At 45.3% G+C, this 21,798-nt stretch overlaps 1 protein-coding gene across 1 annotated transcript in view; it reads left to right on the forward strand.

The window, feature by feature from the left end:
• Positions 1–21,564, forward strand: part of LOC139261856 (hepatocyte growth factor activator-like) — a 123,869-nt gene extending 102,305 nt beyond the window's left edge. Inside the window, exons 17-20 of the mRNA XM_070877092.1 lie at positions 4,361–4,500; positions 4,637–4,777; positions 9,325–9,473; positions 18,432–21,564. Of these exons, the coding sequence (XP_070733193.1) occupies positions 4,361–4,500; positions 4,637–4,777; positions 9,325–9,473; positions 18,432–18,614 (613 nt within the window). The 3' untranslated portion in view covers positions 18,615–21,564. The remainder of the gene's footprint in view (positions 1–4,360; positions 4,501–4,636; positions 4,778–9,324; positions 9,474–18,431) is intronic.
• Positions 21,565–21,798: the final 234 nt, after the last annotated feature.

The raw sequence follows: 21,798 nt of genomic DNA on the forward strand, positions 1-21,798 counted from the left end.
TGACAGTTGCCCACACCAGAGGTGGAAATGCCAATGCCCGCAGAGCTACTCATGGTCATGGATGCCTTTGAGAGTGATGGTTCGCCTGTCACTGCTCAACAAGTTAAGACCTGGACCAATCAGGATCCGACCCTATTGGTTGTAAAACATTGTGTTCTTAACGGGGACTGGTGGACCATCCCCAAGGAAATGGGTGATGAAACCAAACTGTACAGCCGTCTCAGAGATGAGCTTTCCATCTAGTCCGATCGTTTACTGTTGGGTAATGCCCAAGAAAGGCAGGGCGAGATTTGTACGGGAGTTACATAGTACGCATCCCGGTATTATCATAATGAAGGTCATCGCTCGGTCCCATGTTTTGTGGCCTGGCATTGACTCGGACTTAGAGTCATGTATTCATCAGTGCAGCACTTGCATGCAGTTAAGCAATGCCCCAAAGGAAGCTCCGCTCAGTCTGTGGTCATGATCATCCAAACCGTGGTCTAGAATCCACATCGACTTTGCGGGCCCCTTCCTCAGTAAAATGTTTTTTGTATTGATGAATGCATACTCCAAATGGTATAATGTGTGATCATGTCATCCAGCACTTCCACTGCCACCATTGAGAACCTGAGAGCCATGTTTGCCACACATGGTCTGCCAGACATCGTTGTCAGCGACAGCAGACCGTGTTTAACGAACCTGGAGTTTCAAGAGTTCATTAAACGCAACGGTATAAAACACGTGAGGTCGTCCCGTTCAAACCCGTGTCCAATGGTCAAGCAGAGAGAGCGATTCAAACCATTAAGTAGAGCCTGAAACGTGTAACTCACGGTTCCTTGCAGACACGCCTACTGCTCAGTTACAGGACAAGGCCACACACACTCAATAGGGTCCCGCCTGTGGAACTATTGATGGAGAGGCCTCAAAACCAGGCTCTCTCTAGTCCATCCTGACCATAACGATCATGTTGAAACCCGACGTCAACACCAGCAGTGGTATCAAGACCGTGCCGCAGTGTCACGTGACATATCTGTAAATGACCCAGTGTATGTACTTAACCATGGTCAAGGGCCCAAGTGACTCCCGGGCAATGTTACGGATAAGGAGGGTAACCGGGTGTATATGGTTAAGCGCAATAATGGGCAGATGTGCAGGAAACACATTGATCAAATCAAACTAAGACACACTGATGAACCGGAACAGTTGGAAGAAGACACCGCGAGCTTAGACGACCAACCAACTCACATCCAGCCATCAGAAAAACCCACTGTGGTCAACGCCCAGCCCTAAGTCATGAGACTCGGAAAGCACTGGGATTGTACTGAGACGGTCAACCAGGGAGCGAAGGTCTCCCGACCGTCTGAACTTGTAATATGGACTTCTACCAAGAACTAGGGGGGGAATATATGTACATAAGGTCTGCCCACCACCAGGGGGCACTACTGTCTGAGGTCCTAGGGTCATAGGTACACTCGTGCTGGGCCCGGTATATAACCTGAACTTCTCCTTTGTATCTTCATTTCTGGAAGCCATTAAAGACTGACCAGGTCACACCTAGTCACTGGCTCACAGTATGGAGTTCATTGTATCATTTCATACACTCCAGTTCCGAGTATAGTGCTTGCTTTGGGAGTCTCGTGTCTGACATGCGAACTATGTGGTCTGCCCAGTGGAGCTGATCAAGTGAGGTCAGTGCTTCGATGCTGGGGATGTTGGCCTGGTCGAGGATGCTAATGTTGGTGCGTCTGTCCTCCCAGGGGATTTGTAGGATCTTGCGGAGACATTGTTGGTGGTATTTCTCCTGCAACTTGAGGTGTCTACTGTACACGGTCCATTTTTCTGAGCCATACAGAAGGGCGTGTATTTCTACAACCCTGTAGACCATGAGCTTGGTGGCAGTTTTCAGGGTCTGGTCTTCAAACACTCTTTTCCTCAGGCGGTCGAAAGCTGCACTGGTGCACTGGAGGCGGTGTTAGATCTCGTTGTCGATGCCTGCTCTTGTTGATAGGAGGCTCCCGAGATATGAGAAGTGGTCCACATTGTCCAGGGCCGCGCCGTGGATCTTGATGACTGGGGGACAGTGCTGTGCGGTGAGGACAGGCTAGTGGAGGACCTTTGTCTTGCTGATGTTTAGCGTAAGGCCCATGCTTTCGTACGCCTCAGTAAATACATCGACTATGTCCTGGAGTTTAGCCTCTGTGTGTGCACAGACGCAGTTGTCGTCCGCGTACTGTAGCTCGACGACAGAGGTTGGGGTGGTCTTGGACCTGGCCTGGAGACGGTGAAGGTTGAACAGGTTCCCACTGGTTCCGTAGTTTAGTTCCACTCCAGCGGGGAGCTTGTCGACTGTGAGGTGGAGCATGGCGGCGAGGACGTGCGAGGATATCTTCTTACAAATCACTAACACGGCACACTCTACAAGATAGCTCCAACTGTCATCACCCATCACCCCTGTGCTCGCCGACTTACATTGGCTCCCAGTTAAACAATGCCTCAATTTCAAAATTCTTATTCTTGTTTACAAATCCCTCCATGGCCTCGCCCCCTCCCTATCTCAGTAATCTCCTCCAGCCTTTTAAACCCCCCCGAGATCTCTTCACCCCGCCAATTCTGGCCACTTCTGCATCCCCGATTTTAATCGCTCCACCATCGGCGGCCGTGCCTTCAGCTGCCTGGGCCCTCAGATCCAAAATTCCCTCCCTAAACCTTTCCACCTCTTTCTCCTCCTTTAAGACGCTCCTTAAAACCCACCTCTTTGATGAAGCTCTGGGTCCTAATTTCTCCTTCTGTGGTTCGGTGTTAATTTTTTTGTTTTCTAACACTCCTGTGAAGCGCCTTAGGACGTTTTACTATTTTAAAGGCGCTATATAAATACAAGTTGCTGTTGCTGAGGTACTCGATCAGCCGTGGGGACGGAACAGGCTCGGGGAGGGGGGGCTGAGTGGTCATCTCCTGTTGCTAAATCCTCCAGCAGCACTCCCAGGGAACTGTGGAGAGTGCTGTCTCCAGTAGGAACCCCTAATCAATAACAGGTTGCAGATTTCTGCTTATCACCCAGTCCTGACATCGCCCGAAAGCTAAGCAAATGGCTCCCGTGCCTCTCTGAGAGGGAAATGCATGGACTCGCAGATCGTGTTGAAAATCCGGGTGGATTTTGTTGAAACGTGCAGTCCTCAACTCATTTGGGCTAAAAACTCGACTTGGACGATAGTGCATTGGCTTCCCCTTAAAGGCACCTCTGCTATTTGCCTCAACCACTCTATGTGCCAGCATGTTACGCTCTCTAACCACTCTCTGGGGTAACAAAGTTTCTCCTGAATTTTCTATTGGATTTATTAGTGACCATCTTATAGTTATCACCCCGAGTACGGACATGTTTGTGTAAACAAATATAGTGGAGGTCAGTGATCTTAATGAGCTTAACCTCCTCATCTCAGTTTTAAATGGGCGGTCCCTTATTCTGAGACTATGTCCCTTAGTTTTAGTTTCCCCTATGAGTAGAAATATCCTCTCTGCATCCACCTTGTCGAGCCCCCTCATTATCTTATATGTTTCGATAAAATCACCTCTCATTATTCTGAACAATGAGTATCGGCCCAACCTACTCAACCTATCTTCATAAGTCAGCCCCCTCATCCCCGGAATCAACCTAGTGAACCTTCTCTGAACTGCCTCCAATGCAGAGACAAGATCTTTACTATTTATCTGTGTTATTATTTAATTGTGTTATTATATAATATATTTAATATATAAAATTTATGTTAATATATAATATATAGGGCCAGCCCACACTGCAATTGTGTGCGCACTAGGTCCGTGCAGCAGAGCTGGTCTCCAGTAGTCTTGGGTAATCCTTGTCACTGGACCAAGGCCTAGCTCTGTCAAGCCCGTGTGGTGGTTGGTGTGCAACGGCCACCACATGTTAAAAAAATCCACGCACAGGCATCTTCCACCCTTCAGGATACAATTCGGGACCTGCATATTTGGTCCTTCATTGAAACACCTGTGAACTCATCCCTTTTTGGTGTGGAAGCAAGTCATCCCCGCTTCGAGGGACTACCTATGATGATGATGATGACTATATTATATTGTAGTTTAAGTCCACCATAGTACATTGTTATTATATTTATACGTAATGTAATGAACGTGAACAAATGTAACGAATAGCCCATTTGAATCAGTTTGCCCAGGCCCATCAGGCCCTTAATCCGGCCCATAAGGTCCGATATGTAAACGCAGTTAATTTTGTTTTCTTCCTAACTGGCTTATGCCGGGCGGCTTTGACCAGAAATAAAGTGGATTTGGTGGGGTAAATTGTTTGTTTCTGATTACCGTAACCCCAGAGTGAACTCTGATCGGTATTTTCTTTTCTTTTAAGTCCGCTGAGGTCGTCTATCAGGGTTGTGCTGGGCCAGCACAACTTTAACAAGACAAGCAAGAACACGCAGGTGTTTGAGGTCGAGAGATACTTTATACACAACAGTTACAACGTGTATGAAGAAACCATAAATGACATAGGTAAAATGACAACTATATATATATATATATATATAGTTACCTCTGTGCAATCATGAAGTTTCATTTGAATGGTCATGTTTACGTGTGTGTTTCTTTATATGCCACAATTGTAGTTCTTTTTTTTTTGGTCTCCCAGCCCTTCTAAAGCTGAAGAAGAAAAATAAAGGTTGTGCCACCAAGTCCCGATTTGTTCGAACAATATGTTTGCCGAGTGCCACTGACTTCTTCTCAGCTGATACACAGTGCCAAATCTCTGGATGGGGTCACACCCACGAAAGTAAGGACAGTCGGAGTTCTAACGCCCACCTTCCTTGTCAAATCGGAAAATGTTGTAATATATTTATGCTTGGGGTCACCTGACACCAGAGGGCGCCACTATCGGATGTCATGCAGGCAATATAGGAAGTCGGATCTTGTTCTCATCTGAAATGGGAATAAAAGAGATCGGAACCGAGGCAGTTTATATAAGAACATAAGAAATAGGAGCATAAGTAGGCCAGACAGCCCCTCGAGCCTGCTCCGCCATTCAATACGATCATGGCTGATCCAATCATGGACTCAGCTCCACTTCCCTCCCCTTATTCCCTCATCGATTAAGAAACCGTCTATTTCTGTCTTAAATTTATTCAATGTCCCAGCTTCCACAGCTCTCTGAGACAACGAATTCCAGAGATTTACAACCCTCAGAGAAGAAATTTCTCTTCATCTCTTTTAAATGGGCGGCCCCTTATTCTAAGATCATGCCCTCTAGTTCTAGTATCCCCTATCAGTGGAAACATCCTCTCTGCATCCACCTTGTCAAACCCCCTCATAATCTTATACATCTCAATAAGATCACCTTTCATTCTTCTGAATTCCAATGAGTAGAAGCCCAACCTACTCAACCTTTCCTCATAATTCAATCCCCTCATCTCCAGAATCAACCTAGTGAACCTTCTCTGAACTGCCTCCAAAGCAAGTATATCCTTTCGTAAATATGGAAACCAAAACTGTATGTAGTATTCCAGGTGTGGCCTCACCAATACCCTGTTTAGCTGGAACAAGACTTCCCTGCTTTTATACTCCATCCCCTTTGCAATAAAGGCCAAGATTCCATTGGCCTTCCTGATCACTTGCTGTAACTGCATACTATCCTTTTGTGTTTCATGCACAAATACCCCCAAGTCTGGCTGTACTGCAGCACTTTGCAATCTTTCTCCATTTAAATAATAACTTGCTCTTTGATTTTTTTCTGCCAAAATGCATGACCTCACACTTTCCATTATACTCCCATCTGCCAAATTTTTGCCCACTCACTTAGCCTGTCTCTGTCCTTTTGCAGATTTTTTGTGCTATTACATTTTTGCAGATTTTTTGTGTTATTACATTTCTGATCTCATTCTTGTCGTCAATGTAGTAACACAAGAGTCCCGTTATTATAAACTGCCTCGGTGTGTACCCGATCTCTTTTATTCCGACTTTGGGTAAGAACAAGATCCAACTGCCTGTATTGCCTGCATGACATCCAACAGTGGCGCCCTCTGGTGTCAGGTGACCCTAAGCATAAATATATTACAGTTGGGAAACAAGACAGCGGCAATCGGAGGGTTACACAGATTTGAGGTTTTGGGTGGAGTCCCTCGTTGGAACAGCTGCGGCTCGGTGGGCAGCACTCTCGCCTCTGCTGTCAGAAGGAGAAGCGAGCCGACGTCCCACTCCTGAGCCGTGGAGCTTGTAACTCTGGGAGGGCTCTCTCGCGCTGCACTGCTGGAATGCTGCATTGGCAGAGGCACTGCCCTTCGGACGGGATTTGCCTGCACAGGTGGTGCCCTTTGGAGAGGAGCAGCAGAGGCGGTCCTGCCCCAACATTGCTGCTGTGACCAACGCAACCAGAAGGCATCAAGATGTATGGGGAGAAAATGGGAATATGGTGTTGAGATAGAGGATCAGCCATGATCATATTGAATAGCGGTGCAGGCTTGAAGGGCCGAATGGCCTACTGCTGCTCCTAATTTCTATGTTTCTATGAGACAAAGGGAATCAAGAAAGAAAGATAACTGTGCATTTCTATAGCGCCTTTCATGATCTCAGGACATCCCAAAGCTCTTTAATTGGCTTTAGGCAATTAAATGTAGTGTAGGCACTGATGCAATGTAGGAAAACGGCAGTCAACTTGCACACAGCAAGCTCCCACAAACAGCAATAATAATGACCAGATAATCTGTCTTTTAATGCTGTTGATTGAGCGATAAATATTGACCCAGGACACTGGGGAGAACTCCCCTGCTCTTCTTCGAAATAGTGCCAAGGGATCTTTTACATCCAGCTGAGAGAGCAGACAGGGCCTCGGTTTAACGTCTCATGCGAAAGACGGCACCTCCGACAATGCAGCACTCCCTCAGCACTGCACTGGAGTGCCCGTCTGGATTTTTTTGTGCTCTGGAGTGGAACTCAAACCACAACCTTCTGACTCAGAGGTGAGGGTGCTACCCACTGAGCCACGGTTGACACCAACATGGTCATACATGTCAGTGGGATTCTGCCACGTGCGAAATGGCTGTGGCATTCACCAACCCATGTAATTGATGGTTTACGCAGCCTTTTGAGAAAAATACAGGCCTTCATTTCACTCTGTGAAACAGAGTAAGACAGATGTTTCTATCACATCAAAGAGATGGCCAGCCAAAGAATTGTGCACTAGCCCAATCAATGAGCAGGCAGACCTCGCTGAAAGGCAGATTCATATTGATTTTAAATTCTCATCCTTGTGTTCAAATCCCTCCATGGCCTTACCTCCTCCCTATCTCTGTAACCCCCTCCAGCCCCACAACCCTCCGAGATCTCTGTGCTCCTCCAATTCTGGCCTCCTGCGCATCCGTGGTTCCCTTTGTCTCACAGAAACATAGAAAATAGGAGCATCCAGACTGTCCAACCCCGTCAGAATTATATACGTTTCAATGACATTCCCTCTCATTCTTCTAAACTCAAGTGAATACAGGCCTAGTCGACCTAATCTCTCCTCATATGACAGTTCTGCCATCCCAGGAATCAGTTTGGTGAGCCTTCACCGAACTCCCTCTCTGGCAAGTATATCCTTTCTTAGGTAAGGAGACCAAAACTGCACACAATACTCCAGGTCTCACCAAGGTAGTAAGACATCCTTGCTCCTATACTCAAATCCTCTTGCAATGAAGGCCAACATACAATTTGCCTTCCTAACTGCTTGCTGCACCTGCATATTTGCTTTCAATGACTGGAGTACAAGGACACCTAGGTCCCTCTGTACATCGACATTTCCCAAGCTATCACCATTTAAATAATACTCATCATTAATGGCCGTGTCTTCAGCTGCCTGGGCCTCAAGCTCCGGAATTCCCTCCTTAAACCTCTCTACCTCTCTCTCCTCTTTTAAGATGCTCCTAATCTACCTCTTTGACCAATCTTTTGGCCACCTGGTCCAATACTTCCTGATATGGCTAGGGTGCAAATTTTTGTCTGATAACTGGCTCAGTGGGTAGCACCCTCGCTTCTGAGCCAGAAGGTTGTGGGTTCATAGTCCCATTCCAGAGACTTGAGCTGACACTCCAGTGCAGAGCTGAGGGAGCGCTGCACTGTCGGAGGTGTCGTCGTTTGGATGCAACATTAAACCGCCTGCCTCGAAAAGGTGGATATAAAAGATCCAATGGCACTATTTCGAAGGAGAGTAGGAGAGTTATCCCTGGTGTCCTGGGTCAATATTTATCCCTCAATTAACATGACAAAAATAGACTATCTGGTCATTATCACATTGTAACAGTGACTACATTTCAAAAGTACTTCATTGGCTGTAAAGCACCTTGAGATATCTGGTGGTTGTGAAAGGTGCTATATACATAGAAAATAGGCACAGGAGTAGGCTGTTCGGCCCTTCGAGCCTGCACCAGCATTCAATATGATCATGGCTGATCATGCAACTTCAGTACCCCATTCCTGCTTTCTCTCCATACCCCTTGATCCCTTTAGCCATAAGGGCCACATCTAATTCCATTTTGAATATATCTAATGAACTGGCCTCAACAACGTTCTGTGGTAGAGAATTCCACAGGTTCACAACTCTCTGAGTGAAGAAGTTTCTCCTCATCTCGGTCCTAAATGGCTTAGACTGTGCAAGTCGTTCCTTCAACGCTCCTGTGAAGCACCTTGCAAAGTTTTACTACGTTAAAGGCGTTATATACATGCATGTTGTTGATTCGGACCATTTTTACATTTCCCAGGGATGAGGGATGTCAGTTATGAGGAGAGTTTGGAAAAGTTTGGCCGGTTCTCCTCGGAGCAGAGAAGGTTAAGAGATTTTCAAGATGATAAGGAGTTTTGATTGATTCGATGGAGTGGGTCAGTAACCACAGGTCATAGTTGTAAAAATCATTGGCAAAAGATCCAGAGGGGAGATGAGGAGAAATGTTTTCACTCAGAGCGTTGTTGGGATCTGGAACACTCGACCTTAACTAAGTTTGGAAGGGAGTTGGAAAGATACTTGAGGATGAGGAGCTGCCAGAGTTACAGATAGATTCAATCACGGCTTTCAAAAGGGAGTTAGACAAGTACCCAAAGGAAAAGGAAATTGCGGGGCCATGGGGAAAGGGCGGGGGGAGTGGGACTAGTGGAGGTGCTCTTCCAGAGAGCCAGCACGGACTCGACGGGCTGAACGGCCTCCTCCTGTGGTGTAACCATTCTATGATTCTAAGCGGGGTGTGGGACTTATCATGGCTGCTCTTTCAAAGTGCCAGCACAGGCATGACAAGCTGAATGGCCTCCTCCTGTTTCTATGATTCTACTTTCTTTTTCTGCCGCATTCTTTAATTCCAGATGCGACTGAACATGCGAGCACTTTGCTGGAAGCCCCCGTCTCCATCATTTCCCAAATGTTGTGCAGCAGCAACAGCCTCTACGGCAGCGAAGTGACGCCGGACATGATCTGTGCTGGAAACCTCGTCAACATAGTCGATGCCTGCCAGGTACTCCATGCGCCATGTGGGAGCTTGCTGTGCGCAAATTGTCTGTCGTGTTCATTGCGGCGGCAACTACACTTCAAAAAGTACTTAAATTGGCTGTAAAGCGCATTTGGGACATCCTGAGGTTGTGAAAGGCGCTATATAAATGCAAGTCTGAGGTGGCTGAGGCTCATTTTCTTCGTGAAAGGAGAAGGCACCCGTCCATAATTTTAAAGACTTGATCGAGGTTTTTAAAATTATGAAGGGTTTTTGATAGGATAGATGTAAAAAGAATGTTTCGGCTTGTGGATGAGACCAAAAACTGGTGTTCCATAAATATAAGATAGTCACTAATAAGAAGGTGGTGGTGAGCTGCCGCCTTGAACCGCTGCAGTCCGTGTGGTGAAAGTACTTCCACAGCGCTGTTAGGGAGGGAGTTTCAGGACTTTGATCCAGCGGTGATGAAGCCAAGGCAATATATTTCCAAGTCAGCATGGTGATTGTCTTGGAGGGGAACTTGGAGATGGTAGTGTTCTCATGCGCCTGCTGCCCTTCTACTTCTAAGTGGTAGAGGTTGCGGGTTTGGGGGGTGCTGTCAAAGAAGCCTTGACGAGTTGCTGCAGTGCACAAGAACGCAAGAAATAGGAGCAGGAGTAGGCCATTTGGCCCTTTGAGCCTGCTCTGCCATTCAATATGATCACAGCTGATCTGATCATGGACTCAGCTCCATTTCCCTGCCCGCTCCCCATAACCCTTTACCCCCTTATCACTCAAAAATCTGTCTATCTCCGCCTTAAATATATTCAATGACCCAGACTCCACAGCTCGCTGGGGCAGAGAATTCCACAGATTTACAACCCTCTGAGAGAAGAAATTCCTCCTCATCTCAGTTTTAAATGGGCGGCCCCTTATTCTGAGACTATGCCCCCTAGTTTAGTTTCCCCTATGAGTGGAAATATCCTCCTGCATCCAACTTGTCAAGACCTCTCATTATCTTATATGTTTCGATAAGATCACCTCTCATTCTTCTGAACTTCAATGTGTATAGGCCCAACCTACTCAAATTATCTTCATAAGTCAATCCCCTCATCTCTGGAATCAACCAAGTGAACCATCTCTGAACAGCCTCCAATGCAAGTATATCCTTCCTTAAATAAGGTGACCAAAACTGTACACAGTACTCTAGGTGTGGCCTCATCAATACCCTCTACAGTTGTAGCAGGACTTCTCTGCTTTTATACTCTATCCTTCTTGCAATAAAGGTCAACATTCCATTTGCCTTCCTGATTATTTGCTGTATCTACATACTCACTTTTTGTGTTTCATGTACAAGGACCTCTAGGTTCCTCTGAACTCAACACTTTGCAATTTTTCTCCATTTAAATTATAATTTGCTTTTCTATTTTTTTCTGCCAGAGTGGATAACCTCACATTTTCCTACATTATACTCCATCTGCCAAATTTTTGCCCACTCACTTAGCCTGTCTATATCCCTTTGCAGATTTTTTGTGTCCTCCTCACAATTTGTTTTCCCACCCACCTTTGTATCATCAGCAAACTTAGCTACATTACACTCAGTCCCTTCATCGAAGACATTAATATAGATTGTAAATAGTTGAGGCCCTAGCACCGATCCCTGCGGCACCCCACTAGTTACTGTTTGCCAACCGGAAAATTACCCATTTATCCCGACTCTCCGTTTTCTGTTAGTTAGCCAATCCTCAAACAATGCTAATATATTACCCCCAACCCCGTGAACTTTTATCTTGTGCAGTAACCTTTTATGTGGCACCTTGTCGAATGCCTTCTGGAAATCTAAATACACCACATCCACTGGTTCCCCATTATCCACACTGCTCGTTACATCCTCAAAGAACTCCAGCAAATTTGTCAAACATGATTTCCCTTTCATAAAACCATGCTGACTCTGCTTGATTGAATTATGCTTTTCCAAATGTCCTGCTACTGCTTCCTTAATAATGGACTCCAGCATTTTCCCAACGATAGATGTTAGGCTAACTGGTCTATATTTTCCTGCTTTCTGTCTGCCTCCTTTTTTAAATAGGGGCATTTGCGGTTTTCCAATCAGTTGGGACCTCCCCAGAATCCAGGAAAGTTTGGTACTTTACAACCAATGCATCCACAATCTCTGCAGGCACTTCTTTTCGGATCCTAGAATGCAAGCCATCAGGTCCAGGGGACTTGTCCACCTTTATAAGAACATAAGAACATAAGAAATAGGAACAGCAGTAGGCCATACAGCCCCTCGAGCCTGTTCCGCCATTTAATAAGATCATGGCTGATCTGATCATGGACTCAGCTCCACTTCCCTGCCCGCTCCCCATAACCCCTTATTCCCTTATCGTTTAAGAAACTGCCTATTTCTGTCTTAAATTTATTCAATGTCCCAGCTTCCACAGCTCTCTGAGACAGCAAATTCCACAGATTTACAACCCTCAGAGAAGAAATTTCTCCTCATCTCTGTTTTAAATGAGTGGCCCCTTATTCTAAGATCATGCCCTCTAGTTCTAGTCTCCCCCATCAGTGGAAACATCCTCTCTGCATCCACCTTGTAAAGCCCCCTCATAATCTTATACGTTTCGATAAGGTCATCTCATTTTTCTGATTTCCAATGAGTAGAGGCCCAACCTACTTAACCTTTCCTCATAAGTCAACCCCCTCATCCTCGGAATCAACCTAGTGAACCTTCGCTGAACTGCCTCCAAAGTGTATCCTTTCGTAAATATGGAAACCAAAACTGCACGCAGTATTCCCGGTGTGGCCTCACCAATACCCTATATAACTGTAGCAAGACTTCCCTGCTTTTATACTCCATCCCCTTTGCAATAAAGACCAAGAGTCCATTGGCCTTTCTGATCACTTGCTGTTCCTGCATACTATCCTATTGAATTCATGCAAAGTACTCCCTGGCCCCGCTGTACTGCAGCACTTTGCAATCTTTCTCCATTTAAATAATAACTTGCTCTTTGATTTTTTTCTGCAAAAGTGCATGATCTCATGCTTTACAACATTATACTCCATCTGCCAAATTTTTGCCCACTCATTTAGCCTGTCTATGTCCTTTCGCTGATTTTTTTGTGTCCTCCTCGCACATTACTTTTCCTCCCATCTTTGTACCGTCAGAAAATTTGGCTACGTTACACTCGGTCCCTTCTTCCAAGTCGTTAATATAGATTGTAAATAGTTGGGGTCCCAGCACTGATCCCTGCGGCACCCCACTCGTTACTGATTGCCAACCAGAGAATGAACCATTTATCCCGACTCTCTGTTTTCTGTTAGTTAGCCAATCCTCTATCCATGCTAATATATTACCCCCAACCCCGTGAACTTTTATCTTACGCCTTTTATGTGGCACCTTGTCAAATGCCTTCTGGAAGTCCAAATACACCACACCCACTGGTACAATTTAATCCACCCTGTTCGTTACATCCTCAAAGAATTCCAGCAAATTTGTCAAATGTGACTTCCCCTTCCTAAATCCAAGGTGACTCTGCCTGATCGAATTTTGCTTTTCCAAATGTCCTGCTACTGCTTCTTTAATAATGGACTCCAACATTTATCCAACCACAGACGTTCGGCTAGCTGGCTTTTTGTCTGCCTCGTTTTTTAAATAGGGGCGTTACATTTGCAGTTTTCCAATCTGCTGGGACCTACCAGAATCCAGGGAATTTTGGTAAATTGCAACCAATGTATTCACAATCCTTGCCGCTTCTTCTCTGATGACCCTAGGATGCAAGCCATCAGGTCCACGAGATTTATCTGCCTTTAGTCCCATTATCTTACTGAGTACCACCTCCTTAATGATTGTGATTGTGTTAAGTTCCTCCCCCCCTATAGCCCCTTGACTATCCACTGTTTGGATATTGTTAGTGTCCTCTAACGTAAAGACTGTTCCAAAAAATTTGTTCAGAGTTTCTGCCATCTCCATGTTCCCCATTACTAATTCCCCGGTCTCGTCCTCTAAGGGACCAACATTTACTTTAGCCACTCTTTTCCTTTTTATATACCTATAGAAACTCTTGCTATCTGTTTTTATATTTCGTGCTAGTTTACTTTCATAGTCTGTCTTCCCTTTCTTAATCTTTTTTTTTAGTCATTCTTTGCTGGATTTTAAAAGCTTCCCAATCTTCTGTCCTCCCACTAGTTTTGGCCACTTTGTATGCCCTTGTTTTTAATTGGAAACCATCCTTTATTTCTTTAGTTCGCCACGGATGGCTATCTTTTCTCTTACACCCTATCCTACTCACTGGAATATATTTTTCTTTAGAGTTGTGAAATACCTCCTTAAATGTACACCACTGTTCATCATCCGTCCTACACTTTAATCTATTTTCCCAGTCCACTTTAGCCAACTCTGCTTTCGTACCTTCATAATTTCCTTTATTTAAGCATAGTACGCTGGTTAGAGATCCAACTTTCCCACCCTCCATCTGAATTTGAAATTCAATCATGCTATGAACACTCATTCCAAGGGGATCCTTTACTAGGAGATTGTTTATTATTCCTGTCTCATTACACAGGACCAGATCTAAGATAGCTTGCCCCCTGGTATGTTCCGTTACATACTGCTCAAGGAACTCATCCCTTATGCACTCTATGAACTCTTCCTCAAGGCTTCCCTGACCAATTTGATTTGCCCAATAAATATGGAGGTTAAAATCACCCATGATTATTGCTGTTCCCTTTTTACAAGCCCCACTATTTCCTGGTTTATACTTCGACCAACAGAGTTGCTACTGTTAGGGGGCCTATAGACTATGCCCACCAGTGACTTTTTCCCCTATTATTCCTTATCTCCACCCAAACTGTTTCAACATCCTGATCATTTGAGCCAATATAATTTCTCACTATTGCAGTGATTCCATTCTTTAACAACAGAGCTACCCTACCTCCTTTTCCTTTCTGTCTGTTCTTCCGGATTGTCAAATACGCCTCAATATTTAATTCCCAATTCTGGTCACCTTTCAACTATGTCTCTGTAATGGCTATCAGATCATACCCATTTGTCTCAATTTGTGCCGTCTACTCATCTATTTTGTTACGAATGCTACGTGCATTTAGACAAAGTGCCTTTAAATTTGTTTTTTTACCCTTTTCTCCTCGTTTCCTCTCCTTCAAACTCACTTTCTTTATTTTTGCTTTCTACTTCCAGCTTAGTTCGATTATTTTACCGAGTACTACTTCTTTAGTGCTGGTGATTGTAGTAGGTTCCTCCCTTCCTATAGCCCTTTGATTATCCCTATTGGGATGTTTTTAGTGTCTTCTACTGTGAAGACCGATACAAAATATTTGTTCAAAGTCTCTGCCATTTCCCTGTTCTTAAGAAGCACTGAAAGGGGGGAGAGGAAGAGAGAACAAAAGGGAAGTTCTGTTATAGGGTGGAAGATAGGAGAGATTAGAGAGACTAAAGGGATGATGTCCCAAATTGAAGTGGTAATGCCAGGAGTTAGAAAAACATGAGTCAAGCTAAGGTGTGAATGGTGGGTTAATGACCAACTGCCATTAGAGACAAGGAGAAAAAAAGAAACAGGTTCAGGAGAGGTGTGGGGGATGGGGGGGCGGGGGCGGGGTGGGAGCCCTCAGGCCATCTTGGTGGGGGATGGAAGTGTAGAGGGATTGGACGTCCATGGTGAAAAGGAGACGGTTGGGGCTGGGAAACTGGAAACTGTTAAAGTGAAGGAGGGCATCGGAGGAATCGCAGATGTCGGTGGAAAGAGAAAGGACAAGGGCTGAAATGATGGTTCTACCGGGGCAGTCCTGTTTGTAGATCTTGCGAAGGAGGTAGAAGTGGGCTATGTGGGGTTGGGGAACTATGAGGTTGGTGGCTGTGGAGGGAAGATCTCCAGAGGAGATGAGGTCAGTGACGGTCTGGGAAATTATTGCTTGATGTTCAGTAGAGGTAGGAGAAGGTTTCAGAGAGTTGGCGACCAGCCTCTGCAAGGTAAGGGTTGGTTCACCAAACACTAACAGCACCACCCTTGTCAGCAGTTTTAATTACAAGGTTGGGGTTGCATCTGAGCGATTGGAGTGCTGCAAGTTCAGAGGGAGGTAGGTTGGAGTGAGTGAGGGAAGCAGAGAAATTGAGACGGCCGATGTCCCGTGGCAGTTTGCAATGAAGAGGTCTAGAGAGGGTAAGAGGCCAGAGGGGGAGGTCCAGGTAGAGCGAGATCTACCTTATAATCTTATAAGTTTCAATAAGTTCACCTCTCATTCTTCTAAACTTCAATGAGTATAGGCCCAACCTGCTCAACCTGTCTTCATAAGGCAACACCTTCATCTCAGGAATCAACCTAGTGAACCTTCCCCGAACTGCCTCCAATGCAAGCATGTCTCTCCATAAATAAGGAGACCAAACTGTACACAGCACTCCAGGTCTGGTCTCACCAATGCCTTGTACAGTTGTAGCAGGACTTCCCTGTGTTTATTATCCATTCCCCTTGCAATAAAGGCCAACATTCCATTTGCCTTCCTAATCACTTGCTGTACCTGCACACTAACTTTTTGTGTTTCATATACAAGGACCCCCAGACTCCTCTGTACCGCAGCATTTTATAATCCCTCTCCATTTAAATAATAATTTGCTTTTTTATTTTTCCTAGCAAAGTGGATAACCTCACATTTTCCCACATTATACTTCATCTGCCAAATTTTTGCATACTCACTTAGCCTGTCTATATCCCTTTGCAGATTATTCGTGTCCTGCTCACAACTTACTTTCCCACCTATCTTTGTATCATCAGCAAATTTGGCTATATTACACTTGGTCCCTTCATCCAAGTCATTAATATAAATTGTAAATAGTTGAGGCCCCAGCACTGATCCCTGTGGCACCCCACTAGTTACAGTTTGCCAACCTGAAAATGACCCATTGACCCCGACTCTCAGCTTTCTGTTAGTTAGCTAATCCTCTATCCATGCCCTGTACAGTTGTAGCAGGACTTCCCTACTTTTATACTCTATCCCCCTTGCAATAAACGCCAAGGACCCCAGATCCCACTGTACCATTTTGTAATCTCTCTCCATTTAATTAATAATTTGCTTTTTGTAATCTCTCTCCATTTAATTAATAATTTGCTTTTCTATTTTTCCTACCTAAGTGGATAATTCACAGTTTCTCACATTATACTCCATCTGCCAAATTATTATTAGTACTAAAGTGGATAAATTATTATCCCTAACCCCGTGAGCTCTTATCTTGTGCAGGAATCTTTTAGATGGCACCTTATCGAATATCTTCTGGAAATCCAAATACACCACATCTACTGGTTCCCCTTTATCCACTCTGTTCGTTACATCCTCAAAGAACTTCAGCAAATTTGTCAAACCTGATTTCCCTTTCATAAAACCATACTCACTCTGCTTGACTGTATTATGATTTTCTAAATATCCTACTACTGCTTCCTTAATGATGGACTCCAGCATTTTCCCAATGACACATGTTAGGCTAACTGGTCTATAGTTCCCTGCTTTCTGTCTCCCTCCTTTCTTAAATAGGGGCGTTACATTTGCGGTTTTCCAATTAGCTGGGACCTCTCCAGAATCCAGGGAAATTTGGTAGATTGCAAATAATGCATCCACTATCTCTGCAGTCACTTCTTTTAAGAACCTAGGATGTAGGGCATCAGGTCCAGGGGACTTGTCCACTTTTAGTCCCATTAGTTTGCCTTGTACTTTTTCTAGTGATTGTTTAAAGTTCCGCCCTCCCTAAAGCCCCTTGATTATCCATTGGAATGCTTTTAGTTTCTTCTACCATGAAGACCGATACAAAATATAAGGGAGTCAAGGGTTATGGGGAACGGGCAGGGAAGTGAGTTCAGGCCAGGATCAGATCAGCCATGATCTTATTGAATGACGGAGCAGGCTCGAAGGGCCAAATGGCCTACTTCTGCTCCGATTTCTTATGTTCTTATACCAGGTCACACTAAGGCAACACCAGGTCACAGAGAGTCACACCAGGTCACATCTGGTCACACAGGGTTATATCTGGTCACACAGGGTCACATCAGGTCACACGAGGCAACACCGGGTCACACAAGTTCACACAAGGTCAGACCTGGTCATACCAGGTCGCACAGGGTCACACCTGGTCATCCCAAACCCACGACCTCTACCACCTAGAAGGACAAGGGCAGCAGGCGCATGGAAACACCACCACCTCCAAGTTCCCCTCCAAGTCACACACCATCCTGACTTGGAAATATATCACTGTTCCTTCATCGTCGCTGGGTCAAAATCCTGGAATTCCCTCCCTAACTGTGGGAGTACCTTCGCCACACGGACTGCAGCGGTTCAAGAGACAGCTCACCACCACCTTCTCAAGGGCAATTAGGGACGAGCAATAAATGCTGGCCTTGCCAGCAATGCCCACATCCAGGAACGAATAAAAAAAAATACCAGGTCGCACAGGGTCACACCATGTCATATCAGGTCAGACAAAGGCAACAACTCTGAAACAATACATTGTGGGTTGCACATCCTATACATTAATAAGCAGCGCATCAGTCATGGCTCAGTGCTCTCACCTCTGAGTCAGAAGGTTGTGGGTTCAAGTCCCACTCCAGGGACTTGAGCACAAAATCTAAGCTGACAGTCCCAGTGCCCTACTGAGGGAGTGCTGCACTATTGGAGGTGACGTAAAAATCCCATGGCCACTATTTTTGAGAGGAGCAGGGGAGTTATCTCCAGTGTCCTGGCCAATAGTTATCCCTCAACCGACACCACCAAATTACATTGCTGTGTGTGGGAGCTTGCCGCGCGCATGACTTGACTGCTGGGTTTCCTGTAGTACAACAGTGACCACACTTCAGAAAAGTGCTTCGTTGGCTGCAAAGCACCGAGGGAGTCCTAAAATGCAAATCTTTCTTTTCCTCTGACGACCCGTTGGAGCTGCGCGAGGAGAGAATGGCGCGCGGCGTTTAACAACGCGTTTTAACCCTTTGTCTCTTGGGCTGGTCTGCGCAGGGAGACTCAGGAGGACCGCTGGTGTGTTACAAGGGCAAAACTGCCTACCTGTACGGGATCGTCAGCTGGGGAGACGGCTGTGGTAAACTGAACAAGCCGGGAGTGTACACGCGGGTTCCCAAATACCTAGACTGGATTTACAAGAAGATCAAACACAGGCCAAAGAGCGGCAAGAAAAGCTAAGCTGGAAGAAGGGGAGAACTCTGACTCCACTGGAACGAGGAACCTGATCACTTTCCTTCCCCCAGTTTTATTTTCTGATGTGTGTGTGTGTGTGTGGCCACGGAGACTGTGGAAGGACATTCATCACTCGGTTTTAATTATTCAAACTAGAAACCTGGCGGACGTTTGCAAATAAGTTTTTAATTTGATGGAGTACAAAGGATATACAACATAGAAACAGGCCATTCGGCCCAACCAGTCCATGCCGGTGTTTATGCTCCACTCGAGCCTCTTCCTGTCTTTTCTCATCTAAATCTATCAACATAACCCTCTATTCCCTTCTCCCTCACATGCTTGTCTAGCCTCCCCTTAAATGCATCTATACTACTCGCATCAACCATTCCCTGATGTAGCGAGGTCCACATTCTCACCACTCTCTGGGTAAAGAATTTTCTTCTGAATTCCCTATTTGATTTCTTGGTGACGATCTTATATTGATGGCCTCTAGTTGCTGCTATTCCCCACAAGTGGAAACATTCTCTCTGCATCCACTCTATCAAAACCTTTCATCGTTTTAAAGGCCTCTATTAGGTCACCCCTCAGCCTTCTTTTTTCAAGCAAAAAGAGCCCCAGTCTGTTCATCTTTTCCTGATTGTATACCCTCTCATTTGTGGTATCACTCTTGTAAACCTTCCCTGCACCCTTTCCAGTGCCTCTATATCCTTTTTATAATATGACAACCAGAACTGATGCAGCACGCCAAGTGTGGTCTAACCAAGGTTTGATACAGGTTTAGCATAACTTCCCTACTTTTCAATTCTATCCCTCTGGAAATAAACCCAAGTTCCTGGTGGAAGTTGGGTTGCTAACACCTCCAGCACATTGCTGCCAGCAGAACCCAGGAGAAGAATGACAGGGTCATTAAAAAATAAATGGTGTTTTTTTTTTTCCCCCAATTATCATTGGAGGGTTTCATTTATCCCTATTAAAAATGTTGCCGATGGGAATAAAAAAAAACAGGTGGGAGGTCATGTCATGAAACCTCCAGGAACACGTCTGACTAGAGTTGACAACCCGACAATGGAGGTACTTGGGCGGGTGGGAGAGGGGCGGATTAACGCATGGGCCTGAAAGGGGCTCGTCCTGAGGTGTCCCAGTCAAATATGGGACCACTGTCAGGTGCCCCATACCATTAAGTGTGTGAGACAGAGACCTAATGCAGATACACAAGGGTAGCATAGAATCATAGAATAGTACAGCACAGAATGAGACTATTCGGCCCATTGAGTCTGTGCCATCGCATTCGAAGAGTAATCCAATTAGTTCCCTTCCTCCCGTTCTTTCCCCATATCCCTGCAATTTTTTCTCCTTCAAGTATTTATCCAATTTCCTTTTGGAGGCTACTATTGAATCTGTATCCACCAGCCTATCAGGCAGTGCCTTCCAAATCCTAACCATGCGTTGCGTAAAAAGGGTTTTTTCTCATGTTGCCTCTGGTTCTTTTCCCCATCATCTTAAATCTGTGCCCTCTGGTTACTGACCCTTCAGCCATTGGAAACAGTTTCTCCTTATTTACTCCATGAAAATTCTTCATGATATTAAACACCTCTAATCAAATCTCCTCTTGACCTTCTCTGCACTGAGGAGAACAACCCCAGCTTCTCCAGTCTATCCACGTAACTGAAGTCCCTCATGCCTGGTAACATTCGAGGAAATGTCTTCTGCACCATCTCCAAAGCCTTAGCGTCCTTCCTAAAGTGTGTTGCCCAGAATTGGACACAGTACTCCAGCTGGGGCTGAACTAGTGTTTTATATAGGTTGAGCGTAACTGCCTGGCTTTTGTACTCTATGCCTCTATTTATAAAGCCCAGGTTCTGATTAGATTTGCATTATTATTAATGCAATGTGTAAGCATTCCACAGACCTGTTTTTCATGCGTTTTATGACACGTTTGTACTTTAATGGGTCAGGGTGGGATTTGGTTTGTGTGAAGGGGAGGAGCAGGTGCGGAGGGACGCCAGATGTTCTTGGGGCCCCGGACTCACGAATTCTGGGGATACATTTCCAATGGGGTTGAAATTGCGGCGGGCAATATGAGTAAAAGGCCCATTAACAGGTGTTTGTGTGAGGTTCCTTTGTTGGCTATTTAAACATGAGAGCACTTTTCATTAAAACAGAGGACAGAGAGACTTGCCCGCTGGTCATTGACCTGATTTCAATCCACACGTGTATTCTAATATTAATCAGGCACTGCCTGTCTCCGTGACGTGCTGAGGGGGGTGGATAGCGACTTTGGGCCGTAGTGTCAGCTGTCCGTTTTGCACCTCTCTTCGAATTTTATATTTTCCATTGAAGTCCAGATTTACGCCAGAAAGCTTGTTTGGAAACACAGGACAGGTTGATGTGATCTACCTGGAAGCCCAACTCCATGTCTCCCTCGTGCGCCGTCATTCAAATGCGAGTGAGACAAAGCCCTCTTGACTCCTATTCTACCAAAACAGCAACAACTTGTATTTATATAGCACCTTTAACGTAGTAAAACGTCCCAAGGCGCTTCGCAGGAGCGTTATAAGGCAAAAATTTGACACCGTGCCATGTAAGGAGAAATCACGGCAGTTGATCAAAAGCTTGGTCAAATTGGTAGGTTTAAAGAAGCGTCTTGAAGGAGGAAAGAGAGGTAGAGAGGTTTACATAACAACATAAGAAATAGGACCAGGGGTAGGCTATAAAGCCCCTCGAGCCTGCTCCGCCATTTAATACGATCATGGCTGATCTGATCATGGACTCAGGTCCACTTCCCTGCCCACTCCCCATAACCCCTCATCCCTCCATCACTCAAGAAACTGTCTATTTTGGTCTTAAATTTATTTAATGTCCCAGTTTCCACACTCTCTGAGGCAGCGAATTCCACAGATTTACAACCCTCTGAAAGAAGAAATTTCTCCTCATCTCAGTTCTAAGATCATGCCCTCTAGTTCTAGTCTCCCCCATCAGTGGAAACATCCTCTCTGTATCCACCTTGTCAAGCCTCATAATCTTATACGTTTCTATAAGATCACCTTTCATTCTTCTGAATTCCAATGAGTAGAGGCCCAATCTACTCAACCTTTCCTCATAAGTCAACCCCCTCACCCCCGGGATCAACCTAGTGAACATTCTCTGAACTGCCTCCAAAGCAAGTATATCCTTTCTGTAAATATGGAAA

The sequence above is a fragment of the Pristiophorus japonicus genome, chromosome 1 (assembly GCF_044704955.1).
Source record: "Pristiophorus japonicus isolate sPriJap1 chromosome 1, sPriJap1.hap1, whole genome shotgun sequence".
Classification (NCBI taxonomy): Eukaryota; Metazoa; Chordata; class Chondrichthyes; family Pristiophoridae; genus Pristiophorus; species Pristiophorus japonicus.